Raw genomic sequence first — 15,527 nt, forward strand, 5'->3', positions numbered from 1 at the left:
CCATTCCTGCATGCAGTCTAAGCTGGGGAACGGACACAGGCTCTGGGAGACCCGGTCAAGGGATTCTGGCGACCACACACCCGCTTAAGCGGGCGGTAAGCAGCACCTTGGTGCTGACCCCACTAGTGCCACAGTGTTTTGTGTACTTTATGCTTGTACCTATATTTGCACTGTACGGTCGCTTCTTGGCTAGATACCCCTGGATTGCTCTGAGGAGACAACAGCATGTCGTCCGCAGAAAAGCAAGGGTGCCAAGGCACAGGCTTTCTATGCTGTCTGTACCGCATGTGAGGCTGTTTTACCGGCAGGTTCCACTAACCCCCATTGGGTAGAGTCTCTGCTAGTGGTGGCCCAGAGAGAGCCACCTGTGAAACTGTCCAGAGGACAGAGTTTGCAGTTTTTTGCGGATAAAATGTCTGGGACTATGACCAAGATTCTAGAAACTTGCAGTCCAGGCCGGTGACTCAGACAATGGGCACTGTTGAACAATGCCCCCCGGTCTCCCTCAGTTGGAACTAATACGTGCTCCAAGGGGGTCCCATACATCCCAGGCTGAAGGCTCTGCACGGACGACAGTCCCAGTCAGCCTAAGCGAGCTCGCTGGGAGAGACCCTCGACTTCACACACTAGTCAGGGTCTCAGCGAGAGGATTCTCTGTATGATGAGGCAGAGGTAGCTGATCAGGATTCTGATCCTGAGACCGCTTTCAATCTGGATGCTCCTAATAGTGACGCCATGGTGACCGATCTCATAGCGTCCATCAATAGACTGGTGGATATTTCTCCCTCAGCCCCTCCAGTGGAGGAGTCAGCTTCGCAGCAGGAGAAATTCCATTTCAGGTATCCCAAGCGTAAATTCAGTACTTTTTTGGGCCACTCTGACTTCAGAGAAGCAGTCCAGAAACACCACGCTTATCCAGACAAGCGTTTCTCCACACGTCTTAAGGATACACGTTATCCCTTTCCCCCTGACGTGGTCAAGCGCTGGACCCAGTGTCCAAAGGTGGATCCCCCAATCTCCAGGCTTGCGGCTAGATCCATAGTTGCAGTGGAAGATGGGACTTCACTTAAAGATGCCATTGTCAGACAGATGGACCTCTGGTTGAAATCTGTCTATGAAGCTATCGGCGTGTCCTTTGCTCCGGCATTCGCAGCCGTATGGGCGCTCCAAGCTATTTCAACTGGTCTTGCGCAGGTGGACACTGTCACACGTATATCTGTGCCGCAGATGGCGTCCTTAACCTCGCATATGTTTGCATTGCGACTTACGCTATTAATGCTGTCCTGGACTCTACGAGCCGTACGTCAGTGGCGTCCGCCAACTCCGTGGTTTTTACGCAGAGCCTTGTGGTTAAGGGAATGGAAGGCAGATTCTGCTTCCAAAAAGTGTTTAACCAGTTTGCCATTATCTGGTGTCAGACTGTTTGGTGAGCGATTGGATGAAATCATTAAACAGTCCAAGGGTAAGGATTCTTCCTTACACCAGCCCAGATCAAACAAAACCCAACAGAGGAAAGGACAGTCGAGGTTTCGATCCTTTCCAGGCTCGGGCAGGTCCCAGTTTTCCTCGTCCATAAGGACTCAAAAGGCTCAGAGGGGCTCAGATTCCTGGCGGGCTCAATCACGCCCAAAGAAGGCAGCCGGAGGAACCGCTACCAAGGCGGTTTCCTCATGACTTTCAGCCCTCTCTCTCCGCATCCGCGGTCGGTGGCAGACTCTCCCGCTTTGGCGACATTTAGCTGCCACAGGTCAAAAACCGGTGGGTGAGAGACATTTTGTCTCACGTGTACAGGATAGAGTTCTGTTCTCGTCCTCCGGCTCGATTCTTCAGAACTTCCCCACCTCCCGACCGAGCCGATGCTCTTCTGCAGGCAGAAGGAGTGGTAATCCCTGTTCCTCTGCAGGAACAAGGTCACGGTTTTTACTCCAATCTGGTTGTGGTGCCAAAAAAGGACGGCTCTTTCCGTTCCGTTCTGGACCTATAACTGCTCAACACATGAAAACCAGGCGGTTCCGGATGGATTCCCTCCGCTCCGTCATTGCCTCAATGTCTCAAGGAGATTTCCTAGCATCAATAGACATCAGGATGCTTATCTCCACGTGCCGATTGCTCCAGAGCACCAGTGTTTGCTACGATTCGTTATAGAAGACGAGCATCTTCAGTTCGTAGCCCTGCCCTTCGGTCTGGCGACAGCCCCACTGGTTTTCACCAAGGTCATGGCAGCAGTGGTAGCAGTCCTGCACTCTCAGGGTCACTCTGTGATCCCTTACTTGGACGATCTACTTGTCAAGGCACCCTCTCAAGAGGCATGCCAACACAGCCTGAACGTTGCGCTGGAGACTCTCCAGAGTTTCGGGTGCATCATCAACTTTTCAAAGTTAATTCTGACCCCGACCCAATCGCTGAGATATCTTGGCATGGAGTTTCATACTCTCTCAGCGATAGTGAAGCTTCCGCTGGACAAACAGCGTTCACTACAGACGGGGGTGCAGTCTCTCCTTCAAGGCCAGTCACACCCCTTAAGACGCCTCATGCACTTCTTAGCGAAGATGGTAGCAGCAATGGAGGCAGTCCCTTTCGCGCAGTTTCATCTGCGTCCACTGCAATGGGACATTCTCCGCCAATGGGATGGGAAGTCGACGTCCCTAGACAGGAACGTCTCCCTTTCTCAGACGGTCAAGGACTCTCTTCAGTGGTGGCTTCTTCCCACCTCATTGTCAAAAGGAAAGTCCTTCCTACCCCCATCCTGGGCGGTGGTCACGACAGACGCGAGTCTGTCAGGGTGGGGAGCAGTCTTTCTCCACCACAGGGCTCAGGGTACGTGGACTCAGCAAGAGTCCACCCTTCAGTTCAATGTTCTGGAAATCTGGGCAGTGTATCTTGCCCTGCAACCCTTCCAGCAGTGGCTGGAAGGCAAACAGATCCGAATTCAGTCGGACAACTCCACAGCGGTGGCATACATCAACCACCAAGGCGGAACACGCAGTCGGCAAGCCTCCCAGGCAGTCCGGCGGATTCTGATGTGGGTGGAAGACAGAGCATCCACCATATCCGCAGTTCACATCCCGGGCGTAGAAAATTGGGAAGCAGACTTCTTCAGTCGCCAGGGTATGGACGCAGGGGAATGGTCTCTGCACCCGGACGTGTTTCAGGAAATCTGTAGCCGCTGGGGGATGCCGGACGTCGACCTAATGGCGTCTCGGCACAACAACAAGGTCCCGATTTTCATGGCGCGGTCTCACGATCAAAGAGCTCTGGCGGCAGGCGCCTTAGTTCAGGATGGGTCGCAGTTCCAGCTACCCTATGTGTTTCCTCCTCTGGCACTGTTGCCCAGAGTGCTACGCAAGATCAGCTCCGATTGCCGCCGCGCCATCCTCGTCGCCCCAGACTGGCCGAGGAGGTCGTGGTACCCGGATCTGTGGCATCTCACGGTCGGCCAACCGTGGGCACTACCAGACCGGCCAGACTTACTGTCCCAAGGGCCGTTTTTTCTGTCTGAATTCTACGGCCCTGAACCTGACTGTGTGGCCATTGAGTCCTGGATCCTAGCGTCTTCAGGATTATCTCAAGACGTCATTGCCACCATGAGACGGGCTAGGAAGCCGACGTCTGCCAAGATCTACCACAGGACGTGGAAGATATTCTTATCTTAGTGCTCTGCTCAGGGAGTGTCTCCCTGGCCATTTGCATTGCCTACTTTTCTTTCCTTCCTGCTCTGGTTTGGAAAAAGGTTTGTCGCTCGGCTCCCTTAAAGGACAAGTCCCAGCGCTGTCTGTATTCTTTCAGAAGCGCCTAGCACGACTTCCTCAGGTACGCACGTTCCTGCAGGGGGTTTGTCACATTGTCCCTCCGTACAAGAGGCCGTTAGACCCATGGGATCTGAACAGGGTACTAATTGCTCTCCAGAAGCCGTCCTTCGAGCCTCTGAGGGATGTTTCACTTTCTCGACTTTCACAGAAAGTGGCCTTTCTGGTAGTGGTCACATCTCTTCGGAGAGTGTCCGAACTAGCAGCGCGGTCAGCCAAAGCTCCCTTCCTGGTGTTTCACCAAGACAAGGTAGTGCTGCGCCTGATTCCGGAGTTTCTCCCTAAGGTGGTATCCCCCTTTCTTCTCATTCAGGATATCTCCTTACCTTCCTTTTGTCCTCATCCAGTTCATCGATATGAAATGGATTTGCATTTGTTGGATCTGGTGAGAGCACTCAGAATCTACATTTCCCGCACGGCGCCCCTGCGCCGCTCGGATGCACTCTTTGTACTTGACTCTGGTCAGCGTAAAGGGTCGCAGGCTTCCAAATCCACCCTGGCTCGATGGATCAAGGAACCAATTCTTGAAGCCTACCGTTCTGCTGGGCTTCTGGTTCCATCAGGGCTGAAGGCCCATTCTACCAGAGCCGTGGGTGCAGCCGGGGCATTACGGCACCAGGCTACGGCTCAGCAGGTGTGCCAGGCAGCTACCTGGTCGAGTCTGCACACTTTCCCAAGCATTATCAGGTGCATACCTACGCTTAGGCGGATGCCAGCCTAGGTAGAAGAGTCCTGCAGGCGGCGGTTGCCTCCATGTAGGGAAGGGCTGTTTTACGGCCCTAACTTGAGGTATTAATTTACCCACCCAGGGACTGCTTTTGGACGTCCCAATCGTCTGGGTCTCCCAATGGAGCGCCGAAGAAGAAGGGAATTTTGTTACTTACCGTAAATTCCTTTTCTTCTAGCTCCAATTGGGAGACCCAGCACCCGCCCTGTTTCCTTCGGGATTTTTGGTTTTTTCGGGTACACATGTTGTTCATGTTGAATGGTTTCAGTTCTCCGATGTTCCTTCGGATTGAATTTGTTTAACCAGTTATTGGCTTTCCTCCTCCTTGCTTTTGCACTAAAACTGAGGAGCCCGTGATCCCACGGGGGGTGTATATGCAGAAGGGGAGGGGCCTTACACTTTTTAGTGTAATACTTTGTGTGGCCTCCGGAGGCAGTAGCTATACACCCCAATCGTCTGGGTCTCCCAATTGGAGCTAGAAGAAAAGGAATTTACGGTAAGTAACAAAATTCCCTTCTTTGTCCTCATCCAGTTCACCAATGTGAAAAGGATTTGCACTTGTTAGATCTGGTGAGAGCACTCAGACTCTACATTTCTCGTACGGCGCCCCTGCGCCGCTCGGATGCACTCTTGTCCTTGTCGCTGGCCAGCGTAAAGGGTCACAGGCTGCCAAATCATCCTTGGCTCGGTGGATCAAGGAGCCAATTCTCGAAGCCTACCGTTCGGCTGGGCTTCCGGTTCCCTCAGGGCTGAAGGCCCATTCTACCAGAGCCGTGGGCGCGTCCTGGGCTTTGAGACACCAGGATACGGCTCAGCAGGTGTGTCAGGCGGCTACCTGGTCGAGCCTGCACACTTTCACGAAACACTATCAGTTGCATACCTATGCTTCGGCGGATGCCAGCCTAGGTAGACGAGTCCTTCAGGCGGCGATTGCGCACCTGTAGGAAGAGGCCGTTTTACGGCTCTTACGAGGTATTATTTTACCCACCCAGGGATTGCTTTTGGACATCCCAATTGTCTGGGTCTCCCAATAGAGCGACAAAGAAGAAGGGAATTTTGTTTACTTACCGTAAATTCCTTTTCTTCTAGCTCTAATTGGGAGACCCCGCACCCGCCCCTGTTTTTTTGTGTACACATGTCGTTCATGTTGAATGGTTTCAGTTCTCCGATATTCCTTCGGAGCGAAGTTACTTTAAACCAGTTTATAATTCTTTTTCCTCCGTCTTGCTTTTGCACCAAAACTGAGGAGCCCGTGGGAGCACGGGGGGTGTATAGGCAGAAGGGGAGGGGCTTAACACTTTTGAGTGTAATACTTTGTGCTGCCTCCGGAGGCATAGCCTATACACCCAATTGTCTGGGTCTCCCAATTAGAGCTAGAAGAAAAGGAATTTACGGTAAGTAAACAAAATTCCCTTCTTTTGAACAAATTCTTTTTCAGAGAATATATCTTTTGCCTCTGTAAGCCAACTAGCCGTGTCTGGTCCTGTAGAAAGGAAGCCAGCCATGCCAATCACTAATATACAATATAACAGCAGTAACCTGCAAGCAGGTGAATATTGCCCAATAGTCCAATATATACAAGGTAATAGCAGGGACTAAAACTTAACTTTTAATAATCCAGATAAAATATATCAATATTACAAAAGTGCAGTAAAATTGCCAAATGGCTATAAACTGAAGTGGTCTCACCCAGATGTTCTCCAGGGACAAAAGGACACACCGATCCAGGGTTGATCAGAAGCGGAATAAACCAGGGTAAAGCATTGGGAGATGGTAAGATATAAACCCTGTCGTGCCCCGTGCCAATGCTACCGCCCTGACAAGGGCAGCGCCCAAGTGAGCTGTCTGCCCCACAACCAAACAAAGAAGCGTTCTCCCAACGCGTTTCCCTCTAAGTGAGAAGAGTTCTTCAGGGGAGATTAAAGAACAATTTGAACAACCTGCAGTGGCAGGGTTCAAGAGACTGATCCACCTGCAGTGGCAGGGATCAAAGGTACAGGCTATGTGTCCAAGTATAAGGTGGTACATGGACACTGATGCCTGAGATCGCTATATACCCATTGCTAATTGATCATTACCTTCGGCTGTGCAGGGAAGCACCCTGCATAATTCTCCATTCGTGCCCACACTACCGGCGTCTGAGATCACTTCCGGTCATGTGACCAGCAGACTTCCGCGCTCCAGTCTGGAACGCATGAGCACCCATTGGATGGGGAAAACGTCAATCAGTGAGATCACATCCGGTTTAGCGATAAACAATATTATGATCAAACAAAGCTTCCCCATCCAATCACTCCGTACAGGGGGCACGTCACGTCACCTTAGGATTGGCGTTTACCTATGTCATTGATCCCGTTAGCCTGCCTTTTCTGGATCTAATGGTGACAATTGATTCAGAGGGTAGGCTAAGAACAACAATCTACAGGAAGCCTACTGCCACAAACTCGCTCCTCAGGTGGGAGAGTTACCATCCTCCCTCTCTCAAGCGGGGTATCCCTAAGGGACAATACCTCCGCTTGAGAAGAAATTGTTCTGATCAGAGCGAGTTTGTGGCGAGGGCTGTTGATTTAAGGTCTCGCTTTTTGAATAAGGGTTATCCAGACCATATCCTTAAAGAGGCCTTTAAATACTCATTGAACCAGGACCGGAACAAGTTACTGACTCCAAAGCGGAAGTGTGATGATGAAATGGGTGTGGTCAGACTTATCACGACCTATACCAAGGGCGCCTCTGTTATTAGACAGATCTTGGATCGACATTGGGGGATCCTTGGTATGGATAAGGATGTTGCGGATTACATCAAACCACAGCCAAGCATCACTTTTCGAAAAAATCGGTCGTTAGGTGATCGTCTGACTCATAGCCATTTTGTGCCACCCGTTGAGGGAACCACGTGGATCCCCAGCAGACCACATGGTTGCTTCAAATGTGGCTCATGTGTCGCCTGTAAAAATATTCAAACAGGCAAAAGATACACCAGCACATCCACAGGTGAATCTCTGGACATTAGAGAATTCATGAATTGTAAAACAAAGGGTGTTGTGTATCTGGCTACCTGTCATTGCGGTGTACAATATGTCGGTAAGACGACACGTGAGCTCCGGAGACGGGTAGGTGAACATATGGGGGACATTAGAAACGATCGCGATACCCCCATAGCACGGCACATGAATGTACGCCATAGTCAGAACAGGGAGGCCATTTTTTTCATGGGCATTTTGAAAGTTAAACAATCCCCCAGAGGTGGTAATTTCGATCGTGTCCTATTACAAAAAGAGGCGAGGATGATCTTTCGCCTCAAGACTTGCCACCCGGATGGCCTCAATGATCAGATCAATTATGGATGCTTCATATAGTCTCTGTATCTACAGTGGCCAGCTGGTGTGTTTTTGTCCTCTTCGAAGGGTGGCTCTAGGCCATTGACCAGTCTCTATATTTAGCCCCTTACTTGGCATCCACTTTATTATAGGGTCAATTGAGGTCCAGGTTGGGAATGTTACCAGACCCTTGGTATCTTTGGAATAGTTAGATCCAAGATGGTCCGTTTTTTTGGGAAAGACATTGTTTTTTCTCTCTCCCCCCCCCCCCCCCCCCCATTCTTTGCAGTAGTAGTTGTGGATCACTGATCGTAGTTTCGCTATTCATATGTGATTATACCCCTCAATTTAACCTTCTGGTCACCGCATTTTTGGTCGTCTTGGCTAGTATCCTACATTTTAGTTTGTTGATCTGATGAGCTGACGATCTAACTCTTTATAATAATCAGTAAGTTCATGAATAACCCTAGGTGCTCTATCTGCTGGTCATTAGTGCCCTGTATATATTTGAGTCATCATTCATCTATGAAAACAGAGGCTGTAGTTTGGCTTTGCTCATTAGCACTAATTGGCGATATGAGGGTGATACAAACTGTATATGGACAACATACGTCACATGATTTGTGACGACACACCCCTATTGCAATATGATTGGATGGGATAGCTTTTGATATACCACAGTGAGGTCTGCTAAACCAGACATGACCTTGGTGATTGACGTTTCCCATACCCAACCATTTTCTATTAGTTCCACATTGGAGCGCGGAAGTTTGCTAGTCACATGACTATAGGTGATATTTGTTGCCAGCAACTAGAGCATGAACTTAATACTGTGCAGGGAGTCGCCACTGTACGTTGGTGACGTGCCCCCTGTACGGAGTGATTGGATGGGGAAGCTTTGTTTGATCATAATATTGTTTATCGCTAAACCGGATGTGATCTCACTGATTGACGTTTTCCCCATCCAATGGGTGCTCATGCGTTCCAGACTGGAGCGCGGAAGTCTGCTGGTCACATGACCGGAAGTGATCTCAGACGCCGGTAGTGTGGGCACGAATGGAGAATTATGCAGGGTGCTTCCCTGCACAGCCGAAGGTAATGATCAATTAGCAATGGGTATATAGCGATCTCAGGCATCAGTGTCCATGTACCACCTTATACTTGGACACATAGCCTGTACCTTTGATCCCTGCCACTGCAGGTGGATCAGTCTCTTGAACCCTGCCACTGCAGGTTGTTCAAATTGTTCTTTAATCTCCCCTGAAGAACTCTTCTCACTTAGAGGGAAACGCGTTGGGAGAACGCTTCTTTGTTTGGTTGTGGGGCAGACAGCTCACTTGGGCGCTGCCCTTGTCAGGGCGGTAGCATTGGCACGGGGCACGACAGGGTTTATATATCTTACCATCTCCCAATGCTTTACCCTGGTTTATTCCGCTTCTGATCAACCCTGGATCGGTGTGTCCTTTTGTCCCTGGAGAACATCTGGGTGAGACCACTTCAGTTTATAGCCATTTGGCAATTTTACTGCACTTTTGTAATATTGATATATTTTATCTGGATTATTAAAAGTTAAGTTTTAGTCCCTGCTACCCTACTTTATGGGGCTCTGACTGGATGGCAAAATCCTGGTGACATTCCCTTTAACACTACAACTACTGAGGTAGTCATTTTGACTACTTTGCACTATGTATTTCTATATAGGTGTCACGAGTCCAGTAGTTCTAGTGTTAAGGCTTATTAATGAAAAGAAAAAAAAAAAACATTGTACCCTTTCTTTGGGATAGGGGACAACTTGCTGACAGCTAGGGTCTGAGTGCTGTGACCTCTATTGACCTAGAGATCGTGGCTCTGCAGTCTCTTCGTAAGTGGGGCATTCATTTCTATCAATGACCATGAAGGAGGTTGCACATACTCAACACTGCTGCATTAAAGACTGTAGTGCAGACCACTGAGGATCAGCACGTTCTCACCAGTCACACACATGGGGGGAGGGGGTGGCGACTTATTTTAATAACCCTTTACAGTACATGTTCCCCATGACCGAAAGCAACATGTCCACTTGGCTGCTTTTCTTTAATGTATTTTGGCTTTGATTGCTTTATCTGGATTTATTTTAGGGGGAGGCACAAACTGCCAAGGAGTTTGTAAAGATTATAGAGCAAGCAGAAAATGATTACCAGGTAAGCGGCATGGTTTCACTTTTCTGGGACATTTTATCCAATAGAAATTTATATTTGCACTATATTGCGCACACTTTTTTATGATAAGAGGAAATTGCCCCATGGCTCTTGTAGCTGCTATGGACACTGTAAATGATTGGGCACATGTGGATCCATTTTTTTTTTATTTTCAGGGAATCGGGTCAGCAATGTTCTTTGATTGCAACCCCTCCCATCCCTAAATCTGAATTACATTCATGCTTCCTTTACTTATTCATGTGACTGTAGCCCCAATATAGAGGGAATAGGGTAGTAATAGCTTATAAATAAAATCAGTGACGAGCTCAGCCGCATAGATCCTACCTCACTGACTTGATTTATGGTCATTTCAGAGGACTGAAGATGTGGCAGAAACATTCACTCCTGTGACAAAACAGGCAGGGAAATGTTTTAACTCAGAAAACGGCAGTTAGCTCCATAAGTTGTTTTTGGGGGGTTTTATTTATTTTTTTTATTTTTTTTCCTGTATACTCTTTTAGCCTAAGTAACGTATGCCTCCTCCCCTGGCTTTGAGTCGTGATATGTGCCGACCATGAATTGGAGCAGCTTTGCATGGTTGGACACGGCAAATGAGACCATATAAAACAGGGGCACATTTTTTAAGATTCTGAGCATAGGAACTTTTTTTGGGGGAGTGAAACTTATTATTCCAAGATTTATTCATTAATATGTAACGCACTTTTCATTTTATAAGACGCATTGGATTATAAGATGCACCCCAAATTGAAAGGGAAAAATATAAATATGGGGTCCATCTTATAATCCGCTGGTGTCTTACTGGAGAGGAGGGTGGCAGCGATGGTGGAGCGGGGTCACAGGAGGCAGGGGCGATGCTGGTACAGCAGGTGTCCCAGATGCTTGCTGCGGGCACTGTGATGCAGGAGGAGCATCCAGAAACTGTCGGCACTGCAGGCTAAAAAAAAAATGGTGCCCGGAGTCGGCGCATGCGCACTTGGAGCTCTCGGCTTAATGACCAGCTGAGAACTCATCTGTGCACACGCCATCTACTGGCGCCATTTTTCTTAAGTCCACTGCAGGGAGATTAATGGGCTGGAGGCGGCGTGTGCGCAGATGAGATCTTAAGCTCAGAGCTCCATCTGCGCACATGCCAACTCTGGGCGCCATTATTTGAAGCCCTCACCACCGACCGTTTCAGAATGGCAGCCCCAGCACAGCCACAGCAAGCCCACAGCATCTCCACCGACCCCCTCTCCACCTGCCCTGGTAAGCTACATTTGGATTATAAGACGCACCCCTCATTTTCCTCCCTAATATTAGTACTTTGTTCTTGGGACATCCCTTTTAAGGCAGACAACTCTTGTAATATGTTTGTTTTGGCAACCCATAGACATTTGATGAGTCCAAATGTGAACTGATGAAAGCATTCTTCATGGGTAACACATTTCTTTCTGCTCTCTCCCACAGACTGCCATAAGTGAAAACTATCAGACAATGTCAGACACCACTTTCAAAGCCTTACGCCGGCAGCTGCCCGTCACCCGCACCAAGATCGACTGGAACAAAATCCTCAGTTACAAGATCGGCAAAGAAATGCAGAACGCTTGATCGTCATCAAGAGCTCCAGCGATGTCTAGTGTGCAAAGCAAAGTCGGAAGTGTTTGGTCTTACACGTATGCTGTGTAACCCTTTGTGTGCCAGAATGGCCAGCAGCATACTCAGTTCTGGACATCCATTGGCACGAGTGGGGTTAAAAGGAAAAAAAAAAATAGGGGTTTATATAATGTGATATTTTGCTAGGGCCTACAAAGTTATTGTATTTTCTAACCTAGAAGCGCTGCAGAACAATCGGCTTTGTTTTATATTCCTCTCCCAGGAGCCTGTAAATGTGATCACTATGTATGTTGGTTCGGTTTTTAATTTTTTTCTTTTTTTTTTCTTTTCTTTTTCAATTGACTTCTTGATGTTAGAAAACATACCAGCTTTGGACGCCGTATTAAGCTCTATTTCCAGAGCTAGGAATAAAACAAGGAATGTTTTCCTCTAAGTCGATGGCACTTGTAATGTAAATCTAGTTGCCCAGTGTAGTCATTTCAATCTGTTACATCTAGCCCTAAGTAGTGTTACTAGTTATATCCTCATCACACTTCTCAGCACTTCTCAACTGCAGGAATACTAGACCGTGTGGCATAAGCCGGGTTATTCTCCCAAGCCGATATCTGAATCTATTCCTTATTTTTTAGCATTGAACTGTGCTTCTACAGTAACCTGAATAGCTGGTTTGATGACGGATTCCTTCCAATATATGTGAATTTGCGGTTACCGCCACACAAGGAGTGTCTAGTGCCGTATACAAGACTGGGCTATTGGGCATGATGGCTGCTTTTTTTACGCTTGGGCATTTAGAAATCGCTGAATTTGGCTCCATTCTTACCTAATAATAGCGTTTATTATATATTTTTTACACCTGGCTATGAAAAGAGCCAAGTCACGAACTACAGTTTCTTGGCATAAAATCCGGCTTCAGCCATTTTTACGTCTTAGAAAAGCGTCTTATGGAAACAGTCGCTTTCAATATTAGTTTATTGGTTAAGAAATGGCAGGCGGGTAGACTATGATTTTTTTTTTGGCTCAGATTGCAATATTCACTTTAGTTCAGGTTTGCTCTCTGCTCTTATATCTTCCATTTGTCATCTTTTACAGTCCAAATGAAAACTTGAAATTTGTTAGATAAGCAAAATAATCGCACTTTCTTTGCTTTCTCTCCCCCCTTCTCCTCTTATGAGACGAGCATCCGCACTGTGTTAAGTGATTTTTTTTTTTTTTATACTTTCAGAAGGTATGGGGAGGATAGGGCTTAGAAACATAAAGGATGCAAACGTCTTCATCTTCTAGCGCTTTAATGGATTTGTGGCACGGTGAGATTGTACCACATTTAAATGGACATTTGATTAAAAAGTGTAAAAATCATAAATAAAGATTTGCACCAAAGTGAAATATTGAAGAGTACAGTGTCTGCCTGTATATTCCCACTTACCTTATTTTTCCGGTATATAAGACCCACCGGATTAGAAGACGCACTCCAATCTTAGAGGCGGAAAATAGGAAAACCTAATTTTTAATGTTAAAATGAGTGTCTGGCTTAAAATCCTAGTGTGTCTTAATCTTAATGCTCACCAGGGGAAACAGTGGTGGTGGAGCGGCTCAAGAAAGTCACAGGAGGCAGGGTGATGCTGCGAGCTCAGAGGAGGGGGTGTTGAATCTCAGGAGGGTCGGCGATACTGCGGCCTCGGGGGTGTCGCGGCGGCGGGCACCATTGATCTGCTCGCGTGCTGCGGTGGTGTCAATGCAGTGGGGCGACTCAGGAGGGTCACAGCTCGGGGTGTCGCTGCAGCGGTGGCAGGCGACTGATCTGACTGCGGACTCCAGTAAATCGCCCGTGGTTGACTCAGTGAACTTCAAGAAAGTGGCTGCTGAGGTGGCCCGCCGCCATTTTCTTGAAGTCTATGACGTCACTGTGCACACGCCGCCTCCACACTCATTTTCTTGAAGTTCATTGCGTCAACTGCGAGCAATTCAATAGTCCGCAGTCATATCAGGCACACGCTGCCACCGTAACACTGCAGTGACACGCTCAGTATCGCCTACCCTACTTCCAATGACCCTGCTCCACCGCCCCGGTAAGCCATACCATAAGCATTGTAAGACACACTTCCATTTCTTTGTCGCTCCATTGGGAGACCCAGACAATTGGGTGTATAGCTTCTGCCTCCGGAGGCCACACAAAGTATTACACTTTAAAAAGTGTAACCCCTCCCCTCTGCCTATACACCCTCCCGTGGACCACGGGCTCCTCAGTTTTATGCTTTGTGTGGAAGGAGGCACACATCCACTCATGCATTCTCATAACTTAGTTGTCGGTTGGAAGAAAAGAGGACCCCCACGGGGTCCCCGGCATGCTCCCTTCTCACCCCACTATGTCGGCGGTGTTGTTAAGGTTGAGGTACCCATTGCGGGTACAAAGGCTGGAGCCACATGCCGTCTCCTTCACCATCCCTTATGCGGCTCTGGGAGAAGTGGGATCCTGAGCGGTCATCCATTTACTGGGACCGTGCTCCATCCGCAGCCCCTGGTGGAACCTGCCGGACCGGAGCCTTTTCAACCCCAGGGACCGGGCCCTGCTACTTAAAGGTACTCTGTGTCCCCATTGGGGACTGTACAGGAAGCGCACCTTCTTCCCGGAAGCCGCGGTAGTCGTAAAACTGGGGAGGCACGTGGACTTCCGCGCCGACCGGGCCTGCTGGTCGGGCGCGGCCTCAAATTTAGTCCCCGGCTTCACCGCGGCCTAGTCGCGAAAATCCCGCCCCCTGGCCTGCCTGTCAGGGGTAAGGACGGGATTACCGACATGATGTCGGATGTGACGGCTGGAGCATCCTGCATGTCGTCCTCCCCCCTCACTGACCACTGTGGGGACCCCAGACGGTACCCATTGCAGGTACGGAAGCTGGAGCCACAGGCCGTCTCCTTCACCATCCCTTATGCGGCTGGGAGAAGTGGGACCTGAGCGGTCATCCATCTGCTGGGACCGTGCTCCATCCGCAGCCCCTGGTGGAACCTGCCGGACCGGAGCCTCTTCAACCCCAGGGACCGGGCCCTGCTACTTAAAGGTACTCTGTGTCCCCATTGGGGACTGTACAGGGAGCACACCTTCTTCCCGGAAGCCGCGGTAGTTGTAAAACAGGAGGCAGGTGGACCTCCGCGCCGACCGGGCCTGCTGGTCGGGCGCGGCCTCAAATTTAGTCCCCGGCTTCAACGCGGCCTAGTCGCGAAAATCCCGCCCCCGGGCCTGCCTGTCAGGGGTAAGGGCAGGATTACTGACATGACGTCGGATGTGAGGGCTGGAACATCCTGCATGTCTTCCTCCCCCCTCACTGACCACTGTGGGGAACCCAGACTCCCGCTCTTTGCTGGCGCCGCCCTCGGCCCCACTCCTCCCCTGAGAGCTCCGGCGGCCATTTTCTGGCATTCTGCCGGTGGGTGCTTCTCAGGGGAGCTCAGGGTGAACACAGCACCCCGGTACTGGTCCCCCTAGGGTGTCGGATACATATGTATATATTATATATATTTCTGTTCGGACAGATTGTATCCCCTTTTCTTTTCACATTTACCTTCAGTGTTCACTCTCCTAGGAGACAACAGGCACAGGTTTTTCTCGCGGTCTGTACCTCTTGTGGGGCTATGTTACCTGCGGGATCCACCTACCCTCACTGTGAGCAATGCTCGACTCCTGCCTCGCTTGCTCAGCCGGAGCCTCGGGCACTGGTGGGCCCCTCGGCTCATGTAGACCCCCCTGCTCCCCCTGAGCAGGCTGCAGGGACAGAGTCACAGGTGTTGGCCCTCAGTCATTTTCATATGATCAAATGGTCTTCTAAGCTCCTTGAGGCATTGCAGTCCAGACCGGACCTTTCACAGGCCCTGACCCTGTAGCTTGTCTCATCCA

General features: G+C 49.4%; 1 protein-coding gene across 1 annotated transcript in view; it reads left to right on the forward strand.

Annotated features, from left to right (window-relative positions):
* The window catches only part of CAPZA1 (capping actin protein of muscle Z-line subunit alpha 1), a 118,556-nt gene extending 105,532 nt beyond the window's left edge, over nucleotides 1–13,024 (forward strand). The window contains exons 9-10 of the mRNA XM_075335585.1: nucleotides 9,968–10,030; nucleotides 11,495–13,024. Coding sequence (XP_075191700.1) covers nucleotides 9,968–10,030; nucleotides 11,495–11,635 — 204 coding nt within the window. The 3' untranslated portion in view covers nucleotides 11,636–13,024. The remainder of the gene's footprint in view (nucleotides 1–9,967; nucleotides 10,031–11,494) is intronic.
* Nucleotides 13,025–15,527: the final 2,503 nt, after the last annotated feature.

This window comes from Anomaloglossus baeobatrachus, chromosome 2, assembly GCF_048569485.1.
Source record: "Anomaloglossus baeobatrachus isolate aAnoBae1 chromosome 2, aAnoBae1.hap1, whole genome shotgun sequence".
Lineage (NCBI taxonomy): Eukaryota > Metazoa > Chordata > Amphibia > Anura > Aromobatidae > Anomaloglossus > Anomaloglossus baeobatrachus.